Source organism: Eptatretus burgeri, chromosome 12 (genome assembly GCF_056783735.1).
Source record: "Eptatretus burgeri isolate ZD-2024b chromosome 12, Ebu_testis_v1, whole genome shotgun sequence".
NCBI classification, from domain to species: domain Eukaryota; kingdom Metazoa; phylum Chordata; class Myxini; order Myxiniformes; family Myxinidae; genus Eptatretus; species Eptatretus burgeri.
In genome coordinates, this window is record NC_140972.1 from 121328 (window position 1) to 140000 (window position 18673).

The 18673-nt window shown below is 46.7% G+C and overlaps 1 protein-coding gene across 1 annotated transcript in view; it reads left to right on the forward strand.

The window, feature by feature from the left end:
- Window positions 1-14904: 14904 nt before the first annotated feature.
- The window catches only part of LOC147014942 (deoxyribonuclease gamma-like), a 346105-nt gene continuing 342336 nt past the window's right edge, over window positions 14905-18673 (forward strand). Inside the window, exon 1 of the mRNA XM_085849216.1 lies at window positions 14905-15135. Within this exon, the coding sequence (XP_085705342.1) occupies window positions 14920-15135 (216 nt within the window). The 5' untranslated portion in view covers window positions 14905-14919. The remainder of the gene's footprint in view (window positions 15136-18673) is intronic.

Below are 18673 nucleotides of genomic sequence, written 5' to 3' on the forward strand. Positions count from 1 at the left end.
CACCAACTTTCTCCCTCTCTCCTCTACTTTCTTTCCAATTCTGAGTACCCAGTTAACACAGGAACGATTGATAAGAACTCCACTGAGTATCGACGGTCCCTGCTTGATCATCCCCAGGTCTGAGTCAGTCCTCTGCGTAACCTGGTGTCTTCTTTTCTCAGCATCCAGGCTCCCCCATTGGCCATCTCTCAGCCTTTCTGGCCTTCTTGAAGCTTCCAGGCTCTCTCATTGACTTTCTTTCAGCCTTTCTGCCACTCACGGAGTTGTGCGGGTGCGTCCCTCCCTCTCAGGACACTGCACACCTCTCTCCCATAGCTTGTCACTGTTATATCAAAGGAAAACATGAAAGACAACTGACCCAATCCCTTTTCCTCGCTATTTGCTTGATGGTTAAATATTTCTCCCTTTCAGAAATGCACATTTACAAGACAAATTAGCATATCTTCATCCCTCCGTCATACATCAAGATGCTAGCGGCTCGAACAAACAATACTTCCAAACTACGCATCCTCGCTACCCTTTGAATACACCCCTCCCCCCCACCTCATCTCCAAACGTAACAATATTTTTGTTAATATTTTGCCATGAGAGATGATCACACAAAACGGTAAAAAGCAAACTTTGAACGTAATTGCTGAAACAAAGGACCTGGATTTGCGCCTGGAGTTGCATTCGATAGCATGGAGCTGAGCTCAATGAAGTTACTCTTTCTGCACACTCCTTAATTATTTTCTTCACTCAATATAATCATCTGAAAAGTAGAAAAAGTTAAGTTTCATGTTTCGCTTCAATAAATACACTTAATTATAAAAAAAATCATTAATTTGTATAAATTTTCACATTTCACTCCAGATTTTGACACTAATTTAGTCCACAAGATCCGATTCTCAAATCAGATATAATATTTAAATTATATACTTTAATTATTCCATGAGAGCGGATCGTGTTTCCAAGGCAAGGCATGTTTGAATAGGATGAATTGAGACCACTGTGAGGCGAATTGGGGCTGACCAACGATTAGTCTTTCAATGGAGGTAAGCCATTAATTATCTTCAAAAAGGAGTGTTTACATTGCCAAAAACACAATTTCCTTTCATGCACTTCCTGGGAGTTCCCTTTTCATATTTACTTTAGTTTTTATTTTCACCACAATCCCTGCACCACTTTTTCAATTTCTCCCAACCATACTCTCTGTTTCATGTCTTACAATAAAAATAAAAATATATATCTATTCCCTTCTCACCTTTGACCTCCCGTAACAACGTGACTTCCTCTACCCACTCTTCCTGTTCCTTCTTCTACTGTGCTTCTCCACACTTGCAATTCCACTTTGATCATAAAGGTATATCCATACACCTTCAGACCTTTTATTCAAACTTTTCCTTCACCTCATCTTAAAAAAAAAAAAACATATATATATATATGTATATATATATATATATATATATATATATATATATATATATATATATATATATATATATATATATATATTGTTACGAATTCGCGCCCGCCGGCGTGCGATTGGCCGCGTAACTCTAATCGCAACTGCATCGCCCACCGGTCAGACAATTCAGTCGTGACTCTCCTGGAATTATCACCAGGAACCAGTCACGGGTGGGGGTTAATTTCTCATTCTACCCGCGCTCGCCGAATATCGAAATACCTAAGTACCCGTGCGGGTAACCTACTGAGGGGCTGCACCGCGCCGCAGGTCGGCTTAGGACACGAACCGCTGAAGCGGTCCGTTCTGTTTTACAGCGATAACCGAGCGGGTATTATCGCCGACCTCGACAGATCCGATTCTCTTACCCGGGTGTTTAAAACCCAACTAATTATTCCACGATGCAAGATGGCACTTTCAATGAGGGAATAGGACGCAACGAACGGGCTACATTTCACACAAGGACATTTATTATTTACACACACACACGTCACAAGAAAGGCAGTCATGCACGTATGTACAACCAGGCAGTAATGATGCAATAATACAAGAAAGGAAGCAAAAGCAATACCACCGAATACGAGCAAGGATCAATGTACATGCACAGTCACTTATACAGTCGTTACTTCACGACTGTATTCATTCAGCATTCATTCAAAGCATTCAAAGCACGACACAGCATTCATTCAAAAGCAAAGGAATGGCCACTCCCAAAGACGAGAGTGGCAGACAGGGTCCGTGGACTTTTATAGTTCGTGAGCCTTGGTTGACCGAACGGGCTCACGAGACCGATGCAGCTTACCCGCACCCTCGTGGTGCGACGATGGGCAGGTCGCGATGTCTTGTCCCCACGGCAGCTGGCGTTGCCGTGCCTCATCTCGGGCCTTGCAACGATGGGCAGGTCGTGACGCCTTCTCCCCACAGCTTCTAAGACAGCCACGCCTGATCTCGGGTCTTGCAACGATGGGCAGGTCATGACGTCTTCTCCCCACGGCCACGAGGACAGCCGCGCCTGATCTCGGGCCTTGCAACGATGGGTAGGTCGTGACGCCTTCTCCCCACGGCCACGAGGACAGCCGCGCCTGATCTCGGGCCTTGCAACGATGGGCAGGTCGTGACGCCTTCTCCCCATGGCCACGAGGACAGTCGTGCCTGATTGCGGCCTTGCCAAGGCGAGGTGATCCGAGCCCCGGCCGGCAACGCGGTTGAGAGGAACGAACGGGTCTATCAACGCTCTCTCAGTGCTGATGCTCGAAAGAGTTGATGCTCGATCAGCGTTGATGCTCGATAAGGTTGATGCCCTCTTTGACCCCGTCCGTCCCTCAATGATGTGCAAATCGCGCCGAGGTCCGATCACCTCGGACTGCCTTGGTGCTGGCAAGCTCTCTCCGGATGTGGTCTCCACGTAGCCCTCTGGTGTTCTCCAGGCTCTCCGATCCTTCCAGACCGTCGCAGATTGCCCTTGACTCACGCTCGGCTCTCTAACCCCTCCAGACTCACGGCTTCACCGACTGACGCGAAGCTCCGTTCTCTTCGGCTTTATATAGGGCCGGGGAGACGAGATTCGACCTCCGCACTTTGACCTCCGACCCCCGGGGAGCGGACGTGATAGAAATCACCGGCGTTCCAAACGGCGAGAGAACCCTTTGCCTCTGCCTGCAGTGAAGAGAGCGTCGTATTCGGAACGAAGGTGAGGCGATGTTCGTGGCATGGGGTTGTTGATGGTTGTGGAGGTAAAAAGGGTGAAAGTGGTGGTGATTTGGTTGCGGCCGTTTTGGAACGATGTCGGTGCTGGCGCTCTGGTTGTGAGGTATGGTTGGTCCAAAATAACGATAGAAAAATAAAAACACTATCTCAAAGGGTCGCAGCCTGGTGAACACGAAGAGATCCCTCTAAACAACGGTGGGGAAACCTATCTAACACCAACTTACCGGGATAAATGATCCGAGGACCTTTATGATGAATTGCGAATTTCCACAGCCGCAACTGCATATATATATATATATATATATATATATATATATATATATATATATATATATATATATATATATATATATATATATATATATATATATATGTGGGGAGAACAAGTATTTGATACACTGCCGATTTTGCAGGTTTTCCCACTTCAAAAGCACGTAGAGGTCTGTAGTTTTCATCATAGGTACACTTCAACTGTGAAAGATGGAATCTAAAACAAAAATCCTGAAAATCACATTGTATGATTTTTAAATAATTAATTTGCATTTTATTGCATGAAATAAGTATTTGATACATCAGAAAAACAGAACAGAAAAAAAAAAAATCACTTCCGGTTCCGGTTTTGAGCAGCGAGAGGTCTCCTTTGGGGCTCCCTGCTGACGTTCTCAAAGCTAAGTTTCCGGTTGTTATTTGTCCCGTTTTAACTGTTTAATTTTCTCACCTACATGTTACTGTGTGTTGCTAGTTCGGTTTTGTTTCAAAAATCGTGCTATTTTGTGAGTATTTTTGTCGACGTTCTTACATGTGCTTGAGGCCTAGGCGTAGGCTTGAGGCCTACCGGTTCCACTCGGTGTTCGATCGTTTTTTTTTTTGTTGTTTGTTTTTTCTCCCCATTACCTTCATTTTCTATCCTCCCCATTACCTTCAATTTTGATCCTCCCCACTTTCCAAACATCCCCCATTCTCCCAACTAACCTCTTTCTTATCTCAAAAAAAATAAAAAAAATAAAAAAAAACCGACAACAACAACACGCTCATCTTCTCCCGATTCTGCTTCTTCTTCTTCCTCTTAACTTCCTCCTCGTCTTCTTCCTCGATTTTTTTTTTTTTTTTTTTTTTTTACACTTCCATGACCTAATCTGTTGAACTCTCTCATATATTAATATTAACAACAAAAAAAAAATATTTATATATATATATATATATATATATATATATATATATATATATATATATATATATATACATATATATATATATATATATATATACACACCCAACAACAAAAACACGCTCACCTTCTCCCCTTCTCCCGATTCTGCTTCTTCTTCTTCCTCTTAACTTCCTCCTCGTCTTCTTCCTCGATTTTTTTTTTTTTTAATACACTTCCATGACCTAATCTGTTGAACTCTCTCATACATTATTTTTAACAACAAAAACGATCTTATAATGCTTCATCTTCCTCTCTCACACATGTGGTACTCTTTACTGTTTCACAATGCACTAATCTTCTGCTATTTTAACAGACTGCTCTCATTTCGACCTCTCCTTCATTCCTTGCCTAAAAAATCCAACTATTACAGCGCTTCTTCTCTCCATGCTTTGAATTCGCCTTCATTGCACCCTTCAAGAATTGTGTTAAATCGCATCTCTGACCTAAAACTTTTAAAAACCACAGTTTGCCATGGATGCTCGCTTTCCATCAACCATTCTTTTTTTCCAAATTCAGTGCCAACTCACCCCCCTCACCCCTCACTCTCACTCTCAAAGCAACCATCCCACTCTTCTTCCTCCAAGCCTCCCTCTCACCTCTCTCAAAAATCCCCCCCTATCACTACTTTCTCAAACATCAACTCATCCTGTGAATTCTTTCAAATAAACTTGCTCTCCCTCATGCACAGATTTATCCCCTCTCGTGTTCAGTTGTCTTACCCTTCCTCCCGCCCTTGGTTTACTGAAGCTTGTGGCGAGGCAGTCGTCCTGAAACAACTTGCCTTTGCCTCATGGAAAGCAAACCCAACTGAGGGCAATCTCAGTTCTTTCCACAAAGCTCGGAACAAGTGTGTATCTACCCTCAGGAGAGCCAGAAAACAACATCTTTCTCATCTCAAGTCTGAACTCTCATACCTCGCTCCCTCCTCAAAATCCTGGTGGCGTTTAATCAAATCTGTTACTGGTGTATGTTCCCCCTCCATCCCCTCCCTTACCTCAAATGGCCGCACTGCTGATTCCACACGTGATAAAGCTGAATGTCTAAACTCGGTGTTTGCAGCTAAATCTTGTGTCCTAAACCCATCACTATCTCTACCCACTTTACCCAGTCGCACCCAACTGTCCCTGGACTCTGTATCCTTTTCTCCTGACAAGGTGGAGAGCTTGCTTTCAAACCTCGAGTCAGATTCTGCAACCGGTCCAGACGGCATCAGCCCACGTGTCCTCAAAGCCTGCTCTTCTGCTCTTGCTCACCCTCTCTCTGTTCTATTCACCCTCTCATTTGCCCAAGGTCATCTGCCATCTGCTTGGAAATCTGCTAACATCACTGCCCTGCATAAAAAAGGTGCAAAAACAGATCCCTATAACTACAGACCAATCAGCCTTCTCCCAATCATCAGCAAGGTGATGGAATCCATCATCGCCTCAGATATGAAATCCTTCCTCTTCTCCAATGGCTTGATTTCCAATCATCAATTTGGTTTCAGACCAGGTCACTCTACCCTGGATATGCTGCTTCTGCTCTCCCATCAATGGATGGAGGTCCTCAATGCCAGACAGGAAATCCGAGCCGTATCCCTGGACATATCACGTGCTTTTGACACAGTCTGGCACCCTGCCCTACTCACCAAACTCTCTTCCCATGGTATTCAAGGCCATCTCCACTCATGGCTCGCAGACTTCCTCTCCTGTCGCAGTCAACGTGTGGCCCTAAATGGAGTTCTTTCATCCCCTCTTCCTGTGCAGGCTGGAGTTCCTCAAGGTAGCGTTCTGGGCCCTGTTCTTTTTCTGGTTTTCATCAATGATCTCTCGGACTCTCTGGAAAATCCTCTATTTCTCTTTGCCGACGACTCCACCCTCTGCCGTACCATCTGTCATCCCTCAGACCGGCAAGCAGCAGCTTCTTCACTCACTGCAGATCTGGATAAAATCACAAACTGGTCCAACACGTGGAACATGTCTTTCAATCCAGACAAATCTCACACTCTCACTATGTCTCTTCGAAAGGACCGTTTACAAAACCCCCCCATCCACTTTCTCAACAATCCTCTGGAAGAAATCTTTTCTTTCAAGCTTCTAGGTCTCACTATCTGCCATGACCTTTCCTGGGAAAGTCACATTTCCAACCTCGCCTCAAAAGCCAGTCGCCGACTGGGAATCCTCCATCGTGCTCAGTCCTTCCTCGGCCCTCTTGAGCTCCTGACCACTTACAAAGCTTTTGTCCGTAGCCTGATGGAGTACTGCTCTCCCCTCTGGGCTGGTGCTCCTGCCTCCCACCTTTCTCGGCTTCATGCTGTCGAAACCAGGGCATTTAAGATCATCGGCATCTCCCGCAATGAAGCTGAGTCTTTGGGCCTGTCACTCAATCACCGCAGGTTGGTCGGTGGTCTTTCTGTCTTCTACAGACTCCTCTCCAGCCTTGCCCCCCCTGCTCTCTCTGCGATTTGTCCCCACCACATTTCCACAGGGCGCTCAAGGTCCGCCAACAACCCCCTTCTGGTAAAACTACCAAAATCACGAATCACTGCTCATCTTCACTCTTTCATTCCTCTTTTTTCCCGCCTTTGGAATAAACTTCCTCACTCTATTCTTTCCCATTCTTCCCTCCAGGCTTTCAAAACAGCTGTTCACCACCACCTCTTATCTCCCCCCATCCAAATCCTCGATCTTTTCTACCCCCGATAATCCACCCAAGCCCACTTCCTTCATTTCTCCTACTTTCCTTCCTGAAAGTCCCTGAAATGTCCATCTTCTCTTCGCCATGTTCCCCGTCCCATCCCCATCCCTCTCCCTTCCACAGTTCACCTAATGTGTCTGTTCCCCACTGTTTTGTCCCTTCCACTCCCGCCCCTCTTGTCTCATGCCTCCTTGCTGTGAGTTGTGTGTTCGCTCTCATACGAGCCTCGACCAAGGTATACAAAAAAAAAAAAAAAAAAAAATTAATATTTGGTACAGAAACCTTTGTTTGCAATTACAGAGATCAGACGTTTCATGTTGTTCTTAACCAGGTTTGCACAGACTGCAGCAGGGATTTTGGCCCACTCCTCCATACAGATCTTCTCCAGATCATTCAGGTTTCGGGGCTGTCGCTGGGCAACACAGACTTTCAGCTCCCTCCAAAGATTTTCTATTGGGTTCAGGTTTGGAGACTGGGGAGGCCACTCCAGGACTTTAAGATGCTTCTTGCGGGGCCACTCCTTAGTTGCCCTGGCTGTGTGTTTCGGGTCGTTGTCATGCTGGAAGACCCAGCCACGCCTCATCTTCAATGCTCTTGTTGAGGGAAGGAGGTTGTTGGCCAAGATTTCGCGATACATGGCCCCATCCATCCTCCCCTCAATACGGTGCAGTCGTCCTGTCCCCTTTGCAGAAAAGCATCCCCAAAGAACGATGTTTCCACCTCCATGCTTCACGGTTGGGATGGTGTTCTTGGGGTTGTACTCATCCTTCTTCTTCCTCCAAACACGGCGAGTGGAGTTTAAACCAAAAAGCTCTATTTTGGTCTCATCAGACCACATGACCTTCTCCCATTCCTCCTCTGGATCATCCAGATGGTCACTGGCAAACTTCAGACGGGCTTGGACATGCGCTGGCTTGAGCAGAGGGACCTTGCGTGCACTGCAGGATTTTAATCCATGACGGCGTAGTGTGTTACTTATGGTTTTTTTGATACTGTGGTCCCAGCTCTCTTCAGGTCATTGACCAGGTCCTGCCATGTAGTCCTGGGCTGATCCCTCACCTTTCTCATGATCATTGAGGCTCCACGAGGTGAGATCTTGCATGGAGACCCAGACCGAGGGAGATTGACTGTTATCTTGAACTTCTTCCATTTTCGAATAATTGCGCCAACAGTTGTTGCCTTCTCACCAAGCTGCTTGCTTATTGTCCTGTGGCCCATCCCAGCCTTGTGCAAGTCTTCAATTTTGTCCCTGATGCCCTTAGACAGCTCTCTGGTCTTGCCCATTGTGGAGAGGTTGGAGTCTGATTGATTGAGTGTGGACAGCTGTCTTTTATGCAGATAACGAGTTCAAAAAGGTGCAGTTAATACAGGTAATGAGTGGAGAATGGGAGGGCTTCTTAAAGACAAAACTAACAGGTCTGTGAGAGCCGGAATTCTTACTGGTTGGTAGGTGATCAAATACTTATTTCATTCAATAAAATGCAAATTAATTATTTAAAAATCATACAATGTGATTTTCAGGATTTTTGTATTAGATTCTGTCTTTCACAGTTGAAGTGTACCTATGATAAAAATTACAGACCTCTACGTGCTTTGTAAGTGGGAAAACCTGCAAAATCGGCAGTGTATCAAATACTTGTTCTCCCCACTGTATATATATATATATATATATATATATATATATATATATATATATATATATATATATATATATATATATATATGTATGTATGTATATATATATATGTGTATATATATATATATATATATATATATATGTATATATATATATATGTATATATATATATATATATATATATATATATATATATTATTCTTTCTCACCTTCTCCCCTCCATAAGCACGTGACTTCCTCCACATCCTCTTCTTTTCCAATCCCACTTTGATTGTGAAGGTATTCATCATTCACCTTCATGACCTTTTATTCAAACTTTCCTTGACTCTGTCCCCTTTTCCCGAACCTCAAAAAAACAAAAAACGTTATTTTGCAATGTTTCAACTTCATCTTTCTGTGCTCTTCTTCTCCTACTTCAAATGCCTGAGTTCAATTCAACCTTTCTTTCATCCTGTGTCCAAAAATTCCAACTGTTTTAACGTTTCCTTTCTCCATTCGCTTAACCACCTTGTATTCCATCCCTCCTACAACATATTAAATGTATCTCTGACGTCCACATTTTAAAAATCCCATTTCGCAATGCATGTTTGTGTTCCATCAATCGTTCTTTTTTTTCCAACTTCAGTGCAAATTCACACACACCTGCTAAATCTACTTCCTCCCCTGTTATACCCCCTCCATACTCCTCCCATCTTGCCCCCCCCCAATCCTACCCCTTCCCTGAGCACCTCTCCACGGTCCTCTGCTTTACCAACAGCTCCTCCTATGGTATCCCAAATTGTATGGTTTTCAAACATCCATGGGCTCCGTTTCAAACAAATATCCCACGCTCTCATTCAATACACTCCTCAATATCGCAAACATGTTCTTTCTTTCCGATAATCACACCTCCCCCTCTTCCGACCCCTCAAATCTTGTTCCTCCCCCCACCCACGCCCATCTTCACATTACCATAACCCAGTCTCATCCCTTCCCCCTCCGCCACAACTCCCTTCTCCCTCCTCCCCCATAGTCATGTCTGCTGTCATTGTCTCTCCTCTCTCTCGAAGCCTCCGTCTCACCCCTCCATCTCACATCAGCTGCCTCTTCTCTCTTCAAAGTAAACTTCACTCTCTTCCCCATCCAAGCTTCACCCTCAGCTTTCTCCCTCAATTCTCCCTTCTCACCCCTCTCCCTCATATCTCCCACCTCACCCCTCCCGTTGAAATCCCCCCCCACAATCATCGCTGTCGGCATCAAATCCTTCCTCTTCTCCAATGGCTTGATGTCCGATCATCAAGTCACTCTACACTGGAGATGCTGCTTCTACTTTCCCAACAAAGGATGGAGATCCAGTCATGAGATCAGAGCCATCTCTCGAGACATATCGCAAGGTTTTGAAACTGTCTAGCATCCAGCACTACTCAACAAACTCTTCTCTTATGGTATCCAAGGCAATGTTCACTCTTGGATCGCAGACGTGCTCTCCTATCGCAGTCAACACGTGGCTCTTAATGGCTTGATCTCATCTCCTCTTCCTGTCCAGGCTAAAGTTCCTCAAGGCAGTCTTCTTGGCCCAGTGCATTTTCTAGTTTTCATCAATGATCTCTCAGACGCTCTGGAAAATCCTCTTTATCTCTTCGCTGATGCTCCCCCCTCCCCCCCCCCCCCGCTCTGCCGCACAATCTCTCATCCCTCAGATCGGCAAGTAAAGCAGCAACCTCTTCACTCTCTGAAGACCTGCATAAAAATCACAAACTGGTGGAACACTTGGAATATGTATTTCAATCCTAACAAATCTCACACTCTCACTATGTCTCTCTGAAAGGACCAACTGGAATTATCCCACCCACCATCTACTCTACTTTCTAAACAATCCTCTTGGAGAAGTCCTTTCATTCAAGCTTTTGGGTCTCACTATGCACCACGATCTTTCCTGGGAAAGCCACATTTCCAAGCTGGCCTCCAAAGCCAGTCGCCTCCTGGGCATCCTATGTCGTGCAAAGTTCTTCCTTGGCACACGTGAGTTCCAAATCACATGCAAAGCTTTCATCTGCATTCTGATTGAGTTCTGCTCCCCCCTCTGGGCTGGTCCTCCTGCCTCACACCAAGCTCAACTTCATGGTGTGAAAATCAAGGCTTCTGGGATCATTGGTATCAACCACGATGAAGCTGAGTCGTTGGTTCTCACTCTCTCACTGCAGGTAGGTTGGTGGTGTTTCTGTCTTCTACCGTCTCCCAATCCCCCCCCCGCCCTCCCCACTGCCCCCCTTATATTTCTCCAGACCCCTCAAGGTCTGCCAAAAATCTCCTTTTGGTGAAATTACCAAAATCAATAATCACTGCTCACCGTCAGCCTTTCATTCCTCTTTTGTGCCTCTGCAACAAACTTCCACACTTTCTTCAATCCCACTCCTCCCTCCAGATCTTCAAAACAGCTGTTCACCACTATCTCATATTCTCCCCCATCCAAAACCTTGATCCTTTCTACCCCCGTTAATTCACCCCAAACTCACCTTATGTGTGTGTTTGTTTCACCCACGGCACAGTTGGGAGGGTGGGAGAATGTTTTTTTCCTGCCTAAATCGATCAAAGGGTTACACTGGGTTGTTTGCCATTGTCTTCCCAGCAGTAGTTTTGGCAGGAATTTGTCTTTAACATCCATCAACCAATGTCATCCATTAACTTTAGCATTCCCAGACTAATGAAGACGGCACGCCGAGTTTAACGTCCATCCGAGGGATCATGCATCATCTGTGAATTGCCCTATGTGCTAAACATCATCAAATCACTTTCAAATTATTCCAAATCAATCACATTTCTATATTTCGATCACATTTTAAGTACAATGGTTACGATTCAAATCAAAAATTTGGAAACATTTCTCACATGTCACTGGGCACGGCATGTGCATTTCAACATCGTAGCTCCCACCCTCCCAACTGTGCCATGGGTGAAACAAAAAAACACACACTTGAGAGAGTGGGAGCTACTGTGTTGAAATGCACATGCCGTGCCCAGTGATGTGTGAGAAATGTTTGCTTCACCTTGGCAAAATTGTGGAAATTTTCAAAAAAAAAAAATTCACCTTGTTTAAGAAATTGTGGTGGAAAATAACTCAATTTCCACAATTTGGATCAGCATTCCAAAGGAGAATCTTTCATTTCGTATATACGGAGGAAGAACATTGAATGATTCACTGAAACATTCGAATGGACTTCACCAAAACAAAAGCCTGAAGCAATTCCTCTTATACACAACTTGACATTCAAAAGAATGGGAGGGGAGACATTTGGCAACTCAACTCCAGGGTGAGCTAACAAGCACAAGGCAAAATAACTCAAACTGATATACGTGTCCATGAGGTGAAGAGAATGACATAATCATGGCAAAAGTTGCAGTGTTATCAACCAGGTCACCTTGTTTCATAGTAAGACATTCCTTCTATCAACATTTAGGTCAAAAGACTTGGGTAAAGGGAAACATAACTGACAGCCAATCCGACTATAGCATGAAAATTAAATTTATAAAGCACCAGCAACAATTATAATTGGGAGTACATGAATGTAATTATTTTCCTTCCACAACCTCCTTCAAATTCCCCTTTTTCCTTCCTGAAAGTCCCTGTAATACCATCTTGTTTACCCCATGTTCCCCATCCCATCCCTCTCCCTTCCACAGATCTGTTATCTCTGTTCCCTGCTGTTTTTGTGCATCCCTATCCGACCCCTCTTGTCTCCTGCTCCCCTTGTTTCATGTTGTGTGTGTTAGCTTTTTTATGAGCCTCAACATTGTATACAAAACAATCTCCCTCATTGCAGAAGCTAATCACTAACTTTGTGCTTTAAATACAAAGCATGGGTATTCCATTGTACACTGGATTTGATAAATAACAGATAATAATAAACACAGATAAGGACAGTACTTCCCAATGTTCCACTTTCATTAAATAAGGCAAAGCTTTTCCGAGGTGGAGAGACCCGTTTATGGCTACTCATGTCAGAATATTGGGGACTCACTCCCTGTTCCACACACTGCTTAATCAATGGAAGCTGGCAACCGGACATTTTGGAAAAGGGCCTGTAACAAAAGCCATATACGTATTGTTGCGGATTCAGGGTTCAAGTCTTGCCACGAGGTGAAGCACTTGGGTTCTTCCCAAACAACCTGTCATGAGACCACTGGGAATAGATAACTCCGCACATCAGCAGGTTGCTAGGCAACCACAAATGCCGATTGGCACGGCCAATCCGGGTAGGGTTACACGACTTCGCATGATACCGTACCTGTGGACGGCCGGTCAATTAGGGTCAAGTGCCCGAAGCGCACACTCGGATAAATGCTGAGCAATACAGTGAGTGTGCACTGGTGAACAAGAGCAATTCGGAAGAGTGCAACTTTCCGGCTAAGCGAATGTGCGGACCATGCTGGACCAATGGAGGAAAAGACAAAATAAGCTGGGTACATTTATGACAGGCAATTTATTTCTACAGCAAGGTGAGGTAAATTACGTGGCACATTAAAAAGGGTTTATTCAATGAAATTATGTACAACTGGGGAAAGCAAGGAATTTCTGGGTGTGGCAAAAGAGAGTGCACATTTAACCTGATATTACTTCTGTAATATTAATCATGTTACACATATTACAGTCTCTCTCTCTCTCTCTCTCTCTCTCTCTCTCTCTCTCTCTCTCTCTCTCTCTCTCTCTCTCTCTCTCTCTCTCTCTCTCTCTCTCTCTCTCTCTCTCTCTCTCTCTCTCTCTCTCTCTCTCTCTCTCTCTCTCTCTCTCTCTCTCTCTCTCTCTCTCTCTCTCTCTCTCTCTCTCTCTCTCTCTCTTTCTCTCTTTCTCTCTTTCTCTCTTTCTCTCTTTCTCTCTTTCTCTCTTTCTCTCTTTCTCTCTTTCTCTCTTTCTCTCTTTCTCTCTTCTCTCTTTCTCTCTTTCTCTCTTTCTCTCTTTCTCTCTTTCTCTCTTTCTCTCTTTCTCTCTTTCTCTCTTTCTCTGTTTCTCTCTCTCTCTCTGATTTTCTCTCTCTCTCTCTCTCTTTCTGTCTCTCTTTCTCTGTTTCTCTCTGTCTCTCTCTCTCTTTCTCTCTTCTCTCTTTCTCTCTTTCTCTCTTTCTCTCTTTCTCTCTTTCTTTCTTTCTCTCTTTCTCTCTTTCTCTCTTTCTCTCTTTCTCTCTTTCTCTCTTTCTCTCTTTCTCTCTTTCTCTCTTTCTCTCTTTCTCTCTTTCTCTCTTTCTCTCTTTCTCTTTCTCTCTTTCTCTCTTTCTCTCTTTCTTTCTCTCTCTCTTTCTCTCTTTCTCTCTTTCTCTCTTTCTCTCTTTCTCTCTTTCTCTCTTTCTCTCTTTCTCTCTTTCTCTCTTTCTCTCTTTCTTTCTCTCTTTCTTTCTCTCTTTCTCTCTTTCTTTCTCTCTTTCTCTCTTTTTCTCTCTCTCTCTTCCCGAAGGAAGCTATCCAGCTGCTCGCACCGGGTCACAAAACATTCTGCTATCTCCCCCTCATGGTCCTCCACTACCTCAATGTGTGTGTGCTCGTCCTTAACCCCGTCTTTATCGTGCAGTTTCTCCTCTATTTTTTCTATCTCTCGCGTCTCTATTTGCGTTTCTGTCACCTCATGGCTATTAGTTTCTTCCTGAGTCTTCGTCTCTGTTTCCTCCTTCCTTGTATTTAATTCAGTCTCGACTCGGTCCATCTCCCGTGTCTCTGGCAATACTTCTACCGCCTTCGTTGTCTCTGTTACTTCCCTCGTCTCCATTTTCAGTGTTTGCCCTAATTGTTGTTTCATCCGACGAGTGATGTCAATTTAGTCTTGCACCACTAACGTTCCTCCCTGTGGTGATGTCACACATCCCACATTATTGAGCTGTTCCATTTCCTGGCTCCTTTTTAAATAAGAACAAAGTTCAATTTGTTCGACCACTTTATTAGCGTGAAACGACAATAATCAAACAAGTATTGAACAGGTTGAAACGCCCACAACATCCCTGGCTCCGGCTCAGGCTGCGCGTGCGCACTGGCACAGGGGACCGTCGATATGTAGAAGTACCGTAAAGTACAATGTTCTCTATCTCCCTCCGAGTCTTTATTATGTTAATAGATAAAGTCTGAGAAAATATTAAGTTTAATGAATGAACAAAAGTTTATATCACCCATCGTGTGACTATTCCATGGAGTAGTCCTCGTGCCAGGCAGGCACGCTGGTCGCTCTGGTGGATCGGCATTGACCTGTTGCTGGTGCTGGTGGTGTCACATCGGGCCCCAGTGGGGATGGGGCTCTCGGGGTTTCAGGGGCCGATGGTGGCGTCTGAAGGATCGCGCGCCTCGGTGTTCCTCGTCCTGGTGCTGCTGGCGTGTCTGAAACGGGTGTCATCTTGCGCCGGGGTGTGCATGCTGACGTCAGTGCCGGCGTGGGCCCCGTTGGCATCGCAGATGTCACGGGTTCGCTGTCGAGGTCAGGCAGTTGCGGTGTTACAACGGGTGCAGGTACAGTGATGCGGGTTGCTAGATCATCATAGATAGACCGGGGTGGTGGCTGGTCATTGCGAACTGAGCTAAACTTGTGCAGGAATTTCCTGTTCCGAAGTGTGACTCTGCCCGAGCCGTCAATCTTGATCACGTATTGGTCGTGTTGGCGTACCTCCACGATACTGCCTGTCTTGTCCCATTTTTTTGGGGTGGGGTCCTGTCTGGTTCTGTACGCGGACGAGGTCCCCTACAGCAAGTGGCGGAAGGCGTTTGTTGTGTTCTGCCCAGGTGTTGGCTGTGCGGATATGACGTTTGCGGAGGGCCTCCTCCCTTGCTTTCAGGGTCTCATGCCAAGTGTCATGCGGTCTGTACTTCCCGGGGATAATTGGGATGAAATCGCGTATCGGGCGGCCGAAGACACACATTGCCGGGGAGACCTTCGTGTCAGGGTCAGGCAAGTTACGATATTGTAGTATCGCTCTCTGCACAATATCAGTGTCAAGTTCTCCCTGCGGGCTGGTGTTGTCCGTGATAAGTCGTTTCATTGTCTTAACTCCAATCTCCGCGCGACAGTTGCTGTGAGGGAAGGCCACCTATGACAAGCGGTGGTGTATGCCCCATCTGTGCAGGAATGACCTGGTCTCGGTGGAGGTGAACTCTGGTCCCCCATCCGATGCGAGCTCTTCTGGCGTCCCGTACGTCATGAAGGCGCGACGTAAGTGGTTTTTGAGTCCGGCGGCGCCACCCGTCGACTTTGAGATGATCGGCCAGTTCGAGTATCTGTCCAGCGTCACAAGGTAGTGTGCACCCCTGTGTACAAAGAAGTCCAAGCACACTGCCTGAAAGGGGTAAACGACCGGGATAGGTGGAGTTGGTGGCGCTCCAGGCTGTGATGGTGCCATCCGGTGGCAGTGTTCGCAGTTTTTCGAGTGGTGCTGATGTCGGCCGACATGCATGGCCAGAATATAGAGGATTCTGCACGGGCGGTCATCATTGATACGCCCTGTTGGGCAGCATGTAGGGCGCTCAGCACATCGCCGCGGAGTGAGGGTGGTATGACTACTCGGTCTTTGTATAGGATCACTCCATTTGTCGATGCAATGTTCTCACGGTACTGGTGATAGTCGCGAATTGTCTCTGGCATCTCGATTTTTGAGTCGGGGATGCCGTTCATTGTCATTCCCTCCAATATGTGCATATCGCCATCGCTGCTGGTGGCTTCCCTGACGCGATCCCATGTTACTGATCGCAATGATTCGAGGCCTGCGGCGCACCATGCCAAGTTGTCCTCCTCGATGTCATCGTCATACTCTGGCTCAGTTTGGCGTAGGAGAGACAGGACATCGGTGTGCGTGCTTGGTTGGAGGTGGGTCACTATGGTGGCATTGTCATCTGGAAGGTTCATGAGTGGAGGTCGCGTGGTGCTGACCGGCCTGCGCGACATGGCATCTGCCGCCTTGTTCTTCATGCCCGGGATATGTATGATGCAGAAGCGATAATGCAGGGTCTTCTCCTTGAGGTTCCTGAGGCGGGGGTTGGGTATGTCGTCAAGTGCTCTGTCCGCAAGGAGTTTCAGCAGTGGTTTGTGGTCTACCGCAACAATCAGGTTCTCGCAGCCCAGTACGAAGTAGCGCGCCTTGCCCAAGGCGTCCGCGACGACGAGAGCCTCGCCCTCTGTGGGCGCGTATCTGGATTCTGCCGCGTGTGTAAATCTGCTGCCGACCAGGGTTATTTTCCATCCATCGGTGCAGCAGAATGGTCTAACTGGCACACATCGGCAGTGCTTTTGAGGCAACCAGAATCTTATTCCCTCCTTCGACTAGTCCGTGGCGATGCATGTTGGCTTAGTTTTGTCAAATATGCGGACACTGTGTTCGATTTTTTGTACGATCACGTCTTTCGACTCGCGGAAAATGTCCTCTAACTCCATGGACCACTCGAAGCGTTCTCCACTTTTCAGGAGCTTCCGGAATGGCTGCATTCGTTCGGCCATACTAAAGGTGTATGCCACCTGGTTGACAAGCCCGAACCACTATCTGACGTCGACGATGTTACGCGGTTGGGGGAAATCGTGGATTGCTTCCAGGTAGCGGCTGCACGGTCGCACGTCGGTCATAGTGATCGTGAAGCCCGCGAAGTCCACTGTGGGTGCGCTGAAGACAAACTTCTCCGGGTTGAGGATGATTCCATTCCGGCCGCATATATCCAGCCATTGGCCCGCCTGGAAGTAGCTCCCCTCAATCGTGTCTGACCATAGTCGTGTGTCATCTACGCACTTGGTCTTGTTTCCAATGTCCGCGATGATCTCATCGTATCGTCGTGAGTAACCGTCCCCCGATGCCATATACCCTTGTGGGACAGATAGGTACCGGTAGCGCCCCCATGGAGTGATGAAGGTCGTCTTGTGGCGGTCGTCCTCGTGTAGGCGGACGCTATGGTAACCGTTCCATGCGTCGAATACTGTCTTGCGCTTCCCGTTAGGTACGCATCTCGCCTGATGGAACGGGGTTTGGGTGTGGTGGGTCTCGCGGAACGCATGCTTGTTCAAGGCCTGAAAGTCGACGGTGCGTCGTGGCTTGCCATTCTTTTTCGCACAAATTACCATGCGGTGACACCATGTCACCGGCGTGCCGACGGGTACTTCCTCCAACATGCCGAGACGAACGTCCTGGTCGAGGCCTGCTTTTACCTCATCTTGCCAATGTATGGCCACGGAGATGGGAGTGTGATGGGCAACCGGTGTCGCGTTCTCACTGAGCATAAGATGTCGTGGCGGGCCGGTCATTCTCGGTAGTGGTTGGTGTGGGCACTTCCTGAGTAAGTGTGACTGTAGTGCCTCTCTGTTGGCCTCGGTCGCCAGCATGGGAAGTGCGGTCGGCTTGGTCGGTGGCTCTGCGCATCGCGGGCAGTCGCACAATTCCAAGGTCGTCAGATTCACCTCTCCGAGTGTCGGGAATCTGTCCGGGATGATTCCCAGGTCCATGCAGGCCGCGCGGGAGAGGAATATGCTGTCTGAAGTGTCCGTCACGTATGCGATTTGGCGCGTCTCCAATCTCCGAGCGTCATCACTGTTACCGGCAAATCTGACTACCACGGTACCGAGGATACGAATTGCTTTGTTGTTTGCGGCCTTCATGGTCATGGATACAGGTATGAGGTCCTCGGTACTCAGGCCCATTTGTTGGACGACTTTAATGCCGATCAGGCAGCTCTGGCACCCTGTGTCTGCCATAGCGGGTTGGGTTACTGTGCGGGTGTGTTTCCGGAGGTTAAAACCCAGCGCTTTGTAATCCTCGCACTTGTTGGTGAGAGTGAGGTTGACGTATGGCTGCGGGTCGGATATGCGTTTCATCCACTTATCGCACATATCATCGTACAGGTGGTGAGCGAGGGGAAGCGCGCGTATTTCATACTCTGTGCTGGCCATGGTGACCGTGCATAGCTCGACAAAGGCTGCCGTCTGCTCGTCTTACATCCCGTCGGTCTCCTTAGATGGGGGTCTCGCCGATCGGCCGCCCAGGCACGCCTTGTCGAGGTGATTCTGACGGTCACACTT